Source organism: Paroedura picta, chromosome 16 (assembly GCF_049243985.1).
Source record: "Paroedura picta isolate Pp20150507F chromosome 16, Ppicta_v3.0, whole genome shotgun sequence".
NCBI classification, from domain to species: Eukaryota; Metazoa; Chordata; class Lepidosauria; order Squamata; family Gekkonidae; genus Paroedura; species Paroedura picta.
In genome coordinates, this window is record NC_135384.1 from 26109003 (window position 1) to 26117449 (window position 8447).

General features: G+C 47.3%; 1 protein-coding gene across 1 annotated transcript; it reads left to right on the forward strand.

Moving 5' to 3' along the window:
* The first annotated feature begins 433 nt into the window (after nucleotides 1-433).
* On the forward strand, nucleotides 434-8104 carry LOC143825930 (keratin, type I cytoskeletal 42-like). The gene is made up of 8 exons (XM_077314366.1): nucleotides 434-1312; nucleotides 2486-2568; nucleotides 2700-2856; nucleotides 4917-5078; nucleotides 5174-5299; nucleotides 5993-6213; nucleotides 7433-7473; nucleotides 7858-8104. Exons 1-8 carry the CDS (start codon nucleotides 704-706, stop codon nucleotides 7950-7952), a joined length of 1494 nt encoding a protein of 497 aa, XP_077170481.1. The 5' UTR covers nucleotides 434-703; the 3' UTR covers nucleotides 7953-8104.
* Nucleotides 8105-8447: the final 343 nt, after the last annotated feature.

Genomic DNA, 8447 nt, shown 5'->3' on the forward strand with positions numbered 1-8447 from the left:
TATGGGGAGGCCCAAGGGTTTGAAAAAGAAGCAGAGTTGCTTTCATTGCAAAGTGTGCTGAGATGCCGGAAAAACATGCCTCATGCTCCCCTCTGTCAAATGAAATTAATTGACCTTATGATGAGTTTTCCATACGTTAAAGACTTTGAACCTGGGAACCAATTTTGTGGGGGAAATCGTGGCCAACTGACTTGTCCCTGCATGTACACACAACGAGAATTGGCAGCGATGTAGGGAAGCACCTTCAAAGTTACAATCTACCGCCTGAGAAAAGCCCCCCTGAGGTTTCAGATTGGGATCAACCTCCCACCAGGAAAGACTTGAAAGGAGTTTGGATGCTTGGATCCCAGGCTTTTGCATAACGCCCCCCCCCCTTGTGTGGTCATGACCATCCACCCCCCTCAAGTCCTCCAGAGGCCTCTCTCTGTCACAGGATACGTCTCCCTTCACGAAAACGCGGCCACCGTCAACTGTGCCCTTGAGCAACGCCTCCTCTGTTTGTGAATCACGCCTCAGGGCTCACCTGGGCACAGCGAGAGAAACACAAAACCACCCATTTGCGGGACAAGGTGTATCGGCTAGAAAGTGACGAGAGCATGAATAGGCCCAGGGTGCAACAAATGACAGTCCTGGGACTTGGCGTGGAGGTTGATGATGATGAAAGCCCCGGGGAATGACGGGGAGAGAACGGATCTGATTTGCCATGGCAACGCCCCCAGCCTGGAGGATAAAAAGAGCATGGAAACGGGCAGAGCCGTTAGTTTTCTGCTTTGCTTGCTACGCTTTCCAGCACACCAGGGAACTCTCTCTCTCGGGTGGCTTTCCGATTCCTGGCAAGATGGCCACCACTATCAGGCAATATACCTCTTCCTCCTCCTCCTCTTGTAAAGGGCCCCTGAGTTTTGGTGCGGGATCCTCCCGGCTTTCCTCTGCGCATCTTGGAGGGGGCTACCGAGCCCCGAGCCTCCACGGTGGAGTTGGTGGCATCTCCATGTGTTCTTCCCGCTATGTCTCTGGGGTAGGCAGCTCCTTTGGTGGTGGTTATGGGGGCAGCTATAGCAGCAGCTTGGGGGGCGCCTTGGGAGGCGGCTTTGCTGTCTGTGGAGGGGATGGCCTCCTGGCTGGGAGTGAGAAGGAGACCATGCAGAACCTGAACGACCGCCTGGCTAACTACCTGGACAAGGTGCGTGCCCTGGAAGAGGCCAACACCGAGCTGGAGGTGAAGATCAGGGAGTGGTACAAGAAGCAGGGACCTGGTCCAGACCGTGACTACAGCCCGTACTTCCGGACCATCGAAGACCTGAAAAGCAAGGTAAGCCCAAGGGGTGCCAAGAATGCCCCATCAAAGGGGGCGCTCTCGTGAACTGACGATAAATGGTCATTGACTTGAGAGAGCTGTCAAGGGGGAAGACTGAAGAACTGCAATTTCTAAAGCAAGCTAAGTGAGTCAAGCTCCCCCAATGTGCATTTCCATGAGTGACTTTCATGAAATTGTTATTTTAACTCCTTTCTTCTCAGCCACTCATGAATACTCAGGCAGGCATCTTAATGCCATGATTTTAAAATAATTATGATGGTCATCTCGGTACAGTTAGACCTTGCTGTAACGAAGCACCAAGATTTTAGAGCCCCAACATGGAATGGCCAAGTAGACTGTATTCACTTTGGACAATCAGAACCATACGGTTTCTTTCATGCAATGTAAAGCTCATAATATTAGCACCAACTGCCGTTGTGAATAGAACTTCTTTCTGTTCACCATTATCTTGTGATTCTTTGTGTGTACATTGGATTTCCCCCCTCTTTAGTGAAGTCAGGAAAAATTTTTCCACAATTGGAGTAGTTCAGCAGTGAAATTGGCTGCCTAGGGAGGTGGTGAGCTCCCCCTTATTGGCAATTTTTGAGCAGCATACTTGTCCTGGATGCTTTAGGCTGATCCTGCATTGAGCAGGGGTTTAGACTAGATGGCCTCTAGGGTACCTTCCATAGGGGGCTGTCTATAATGGCAACCAGCAACTGTGGCAGTTCTTTTGTTGCACTTCCAGATGAAGCAGAAACCTTGATGTACACAGACAGACATTCTGTAACGGCATGTTCAGTGACTTGGTGGTTAAAACGTTCTAACTGTGGTTATATTTATTTCAACGACCCTAAATAAATGAAATGAAAAGACAAAGAACTCCACGAAGGTAGTCTTGTGCAAGAAACTGGAAGTTTGTCCCAGGTCTTGGTGTTCCACAATGTTTGCTCCATGTCTTGGAACTTTGTTCCACATCTGGAACAAAGATATTCCATGATGTTCCACAAACATCTGTTCCATTATGCTCCACAAACATCTGTTCCGTGTCTCCACAATGCAGCCTGGGTTACTAAAAAATCACAGGGCTAAATGCCGGCTCCAGCAGAACTCCATGCCTGTTTGTAAATGAGCTGCAGAAAGGAAGCGACCCTCCCTTTGTTAACACAAAACACAATGTCCTTGCAGATCCTGGCTACCAGTGTTGAGAACGCCAGCATCCTCTTGCAGATCGACAATGCTAAACTGACTGCTGATGACTTCCGAACTAAGTAAGTCCAATTCTTAACTCCACCTGGAAGATGGATTATAGTCTTCCAAACCATCAATGAATGATAGGCATTATCCCATTTCAATATCTTTTCTCCCTTTCCCTGTGTCTCCTCCTCCTTTGTGGATACAGGTATGAGACAGAGGCGGTGCTGCGTACAAGTGTGGAGGCAGACATCAACGGTCTGCGCAGAGTCTTGGATGAACTTACCCTGGCCAGGTCTGACTTGGAAATGCAGCTGGAGAATCTGCGGGAAGAATTGGGTTACCTGAAGAAGAACCATGAGGAGGTGAGGGTGCCTATCTATTGGCACTGGAGATGGATTCTTAAAATGGGGAGCCTAGGCTTATAAGTAGGTCGACCCAACACATGTTCATTGTCCTATTACTATGTGTGGAACTTGGCTTAACAATGGACCAACACAGGTTCAGATTTGGACACAATGACACACCCTAGGAATCTCTGAAAAAATGACGAACTCAACATGTTAGGTGGTTGTGATCTATACTACAGGTTTCCAGTCTTTTTGAGATGGTGATCTATGAGTCCAACTTGACTTGATATGGTGACCCATCTAGAGATGGATGAAAGTGGTTTTTTTTTGGCTCTTGAGGGAAACTAGGACTTTGATATCCATCCAGTTCAGCATTCCCTTTTCCACAGTGGCTAAGCAGATGTGTCTGAGAAACCCACAGACATCACACAAAGGGCATGGCTACCCCAATAAGAACCCCATTTCGGCATACACAACTTTTGAATATGGAGGTTACATTCCAGCCTTGGACCATTCTCTCCTTCTCCAGTAATCATCATTATCATCAACTTATTTTTATAACCCGTCCTTCCTATGCTAAGGATGGGTGACAGAAGTTCATAAAACAATCAGTAAAATTATGAAATCAAATATAAGTACAATAAAATCATCCTAGTTCTATAGCCCCCAAATAGTTCATGCTCTGATTGGGACAGATCCAATCTTATGAACAGTCCACTCTTAATTTATGGCAGTGAGGCCAGCAGTTCTTGTAGGTCAAATCCCTGACCATAGGTCTGGTGGGACAGCTCTGTTTTGCAGAACTGCTCAAGGCCCTGATCTCTCTTGGCAAAGACTTCCACCAGGCTGGGGCCAAGGCTGAAAAAGCCCTTGCCCTAGTCAAGGCTGATTTTACCCTCCTTCAACCTGGGATTATCAGTACTTTTTGGTCCAATGATCTTAATGACCTGTGAGGGAGAGGTGTAGTGGAAAAGGTGATTATTCCCTCTAATCCCCCCAAAGATTCTCACTCACTCTAGTGATCGTCAGGACAAAGTATACTTGATCAACATGTACATGCAGTGAAGAAAGAGCACTAACTAAACATGGAAGATCCTGTTTCCAGGGTCTATCCTTGGTTTCCAAAGAGAGCCACAGAAAGGACAGGGGTGGCCATTAGGGAGGGCTAGCCTGTGACCCAGTTCCAGAAGCTTTGAGACCCACCATTGGGTCCTGACCCATAGGTTGGGAAACACTGATCTAGGCACTTACTGAACAATTCACAAGACCATAAGATTTGGGCTGAGCTCACCCAATCACATCAGTTGCTTCATTTGTGTACAGTTTGTTACCTGCATAGCTAAGCTGGAGCCAGTCCCCTTGAAAAGTATTTGAGGTAGAAGGCATAGGACAGGTCTGCTAGACCTGTGAAAGTCACCAGATTCCATGCATAACTTATGGGTTGGATCAAAGTAGCTTTTTTCCACTGGTGAAAAAAGGAGTAGGTCCCTTGGACTACCCGAATGCTATGCTTGGGCTCAAGGTAACTGTGATGGAGGCTGTAAGGAATGACTTGAGTAAAAAATCTTGTTGGATCCAATCCTGTACTTGTATGAATTGGACTAGATCTGCTCCAGTGAAGAGTATGCCAAATTGGGGACCTGACTCATAACTTGTTGGAGAAGGGGAAACATTTAACAACAACAAAGCCATTATAAGCCTCGGAGGTAGATTAAAACAACTTCCCTGCAGCTAGATCAATGCAGGTGAGACATCTTGGCAGCATGGCTGAAAACCATAGGCAGTTGCAAGTTGAAATTCTAGCAGTGTCCTGTTGACACTCATAATCCGTTCACCAGTAGCTCCCTCAGTTAACTTGCTGGCTGCCGGAATAAAATAAATCGGATGAATGAAAATCTAACACGAATGATCCAGAACTATGGCCATGTCACATTTTCAATGAAGAGATAGCTAAACAAAATTCAGTTCTTTAGGGTTGAGCCTTCACTGACCTAGAGGCTGGATACAGAAGAACGTTCTCAACTGATAATACCAATCATGATTTAAAAACAAACCAAATCCTCCTTACATCACAGGAAATGACTATCCTCCGAAGCCAACTGGGTGGAGAAATCACCGTGGAAATGGACGCTGCTCCAGGAGTGGACCTGACCAAGATCTTGTCGGAGATGCGTGAGCAGTATGAGGCCCTGGCAGAGAAGAACCGCAAGGATGCGGAGCACTGGTTCTTCACCAAGGTGCGCCATTGGGGGGATGGCTGGAAGTTCCAGAAGGGGGAGAAAAAAAAAACGAGCTGCAGGTAAATCGGTGTAATGTCTCCCTTTCCCTGCAGACTGAAGAGCTGAACCGTGAAGTGGCCACCAACACACAACAGCTCCATTGCAGCAGGACGGAGATCACGGAACTGAGGCGCACCATCCAAAGCCTGGAAATAGACCTCCAAGCTCAACTCAGCATGGTAAGGGGCTCTGATCTCCTTCTCTCTTCCTCCCCAGCCACTGATTAAGAAGCAAGCTACACAGGGTTACCCCTGGGTTGGTTTCCTGGAAGCCCAAAGTTGTTCAGCTGCTGTATGTTTTTAGCTGTTGCATACCAATGCATTTTTGATAACATCGGTGGGTTTCCTGAATGTATCAGTTCATTGCCCCTTGAGCAGGAGAAAAGCTGAAGCCCCTTCTCCACAGGTACCCAAGTGTTGGTCCCCCTCTTGCAGTCAGCTGGGTGACCCTGGCCCAGTCACAGTTTGGCCAGAGCTCTCTCAGCCTCACCTGCCTCCCAGGGTCTCTGTTGTGGGGAGAGGAAGAGAAAGCAATTGATTGTAAGCCGCTTTGAGACATCTTCGGGTAGTCAAAAGCGGGGAATTAAAAATAAGAATTTGGGTACTGCACGCACAGTGCCCTTAACACAATGATTCAGGAGAACCCTTAACACAACCGATAGTTATTCAGAGTAGGAACCAAAAACCCAGGCTCCATATCCCATATTTGCTGACCACTGAGGAGCATGGTTGTGTTCTAGGCACATACTCCGTCCATGTGAGGTAAGGAGGACACTTTATAGCAAGGTCCCCCAACAAGGCGCCCGAGAGCACTGTGGCAATGTGATCTGTCAAGAAGCCGAATCAGTTTTGTGTCGTATTCTCTTTCCCCAGAAAGCGGCACTGGAAGGCACCCTGGCCGAGACGGAATCTCGCTACGGCACCCAGCTGGCCCAGATCCAGGCTCTGATCACCAGCGTGGAGGAGCAGCTGGCGGAGCTGCGGTGTGACATGGAGCGTCAGAACCACGAGTACAAGATCCTCCTGGACGTCAAGACCCGCCTGGAGCAGGAGATCACCACCTACCGGCGCCTGCTGGAGGGAGAGGATGCCCAGTGAGTAAAAAGGGTTAGGAAGGCGTGACTGGCCAGGTTGAGAAGTCTGCGAGAGCAAATATTTTCGCTTTCCTGGGTGCTTTGTTGGGAGGAAACTTCTACATGGAAGTTGATTGATCGATTGATGTATTTATTTATTTTAAGGTTTCGCCCTTCTCAGTTAGTGCACAACTTACAGATGACTTAAAAACACACTTGTATAAAACTCAAAAGACACAAATATTCGACAGAAGCCTAACATTAAAACATCGAACAAAACAGTTTAGAAGCTCAGTCCAAGTCCAGCATATCGGTTGACGTTAATACTGGCCCCATAGAGGAATGAAGGAAGAAGAAAAAGTGAGAGAGGTCTAGATCTGGTGCTCCAGCTGTATTTCCACTGGCCTCAATGGTAGCCTTGGTGGAAGATCTTTGTCTTGCAGGCCCTGTGGAACTCTACGAGTTCCGTCAAGGCCCTGATCTTCTCTGGGAGCTCATTCCACCAAGCCTATTCTTCTGGGGCCGGGGACCTCCAGCCGGCTGGCATTGCCTGATCAACGTGCTCTCTGAGGAACATATGCCATCGGTAAAACACTCCTGGCTATCCCGGTTGCCGCTGCACCCACAAACCTTGTGGCCCTTCCCTTGGACTGGAAACCTGGCACATTGCTGAGAGTTAGGTTGAATTGGCACCGGTTACCTATGCCCAGCCCTACCTGTTCATTAACTTATTACTGAGTACAAATGATTATAGTCTCGGGCCAAAAGAGAAAATGGAATGAACAAGTGGAGAACATGTTCCAACATCCTGGAAACTTTCCTGAAGCTTTGCTTTGATTTTTTTAAAAAATCATTGTGTCACAAAATGAATAGGACTTGGTGCTTTGTTCTTAGGTGGAATCCTATCAACTTTTCTGCTCATTCTTGCCCAATTTGCTTCTATACTAGAGCCCAGGCCGGTTTATCCATGTGGCGTATGTAGCATGTGCTATTGTCCCTGCGAATCCGTAAACCACACCTACTAGAGCCCCCCATCCCATCTGGCTTTGGTCCATGTGGTTCCCACAGTCTCTGACCCATCCCTTTCAAAAGGGGACCTAGTGGAAGAGCCACCCAGATCCTACCCAGTGTTTTTTCCCTATTACTCCTTCATGCCTCTGGTTACCATTTCTGCACCAGCTTCACTGCTAAGAAAAGTTTGTGTTTTGCATTTCTAATTCACCCTTATTTTCTCTTATAGCATTTCCTCCCAATACTCATCGGCTTTGTGTGGCAGACAAGGTAAGCTCTGGCTAGCTCACACGGCTATAATAAGATTGCATTTTAAGACCTCTCTTTGTTTTACTATGGGTAGGAATTTTATGCTGTTAAGAATTCTGAAGCATTTAAGATGTGCAACGTAATGGGGTATATTTATCAAAAGTGAGTTATCGATCTCAAGAAACACACAGAGGAGTTGGAAAAGAAGGGAAGGACAAGGAAGATGGCAGGGGGGTGGAATAACAAGGGAAGGCTGAAGGAACTAGGATTGCTTTAGAAAGGTGAAAATATTATTTAGAGGTTAGTCTTGTTTCCTTTGAAAAGAAATATGCTGAATTCTTCAACTGGACATCCAAGAAGGCTTCCCACAAATACCACTTCCCTATTTCCTCTCTCCCTTTGTAGGATCTTCAACCCGCCACGTCCGCACTATCGTTGAGGAGGTCCAAGACGGAAAGGTGGTCTCAAGCCATGAGAAGGTCCATGTCTCTGGCCACTAAACTCGCTTGTTACGGATGCCTTGGACACGATCCGCTTTTCTTCCTTCCCGTGTGATGCACTTTGGTGTTCAGGCTGCTGCTTGGTTTCTCAGCACTCAGGTCCTGAGCTCTGTATGTCCCACTGATCTCCAATAAAGCTTTTTTTCATTTCATGCATTCAAACAAGGGGTTTTCTGTGGTGTTTTTTAAATGAGATGGCTTCACTGCACTCTTTGCCCTTCTATCTTTTGTTCTCCTGAAATTATAGGAATGTCTAAAATAACCATATACAAACCTAAGAAGAGCTTTGCTGGATCAGACCAGTGGGCCATCAAGTCGAACCTCCTGTCTTAGATCGGGGCCAACCAATTCCTCTGGAGGTCAACAATAGGGCATGAAGGCCAAGGCCTTCATAAACACATAAGAGCCCACCTGAATCAGATCTATAGTCCATCGAGTGCAGCCTCCTGTCTCACACAGCGGCCAGCCAGTTCCTCTGGAGGGCCAACAAAGGGC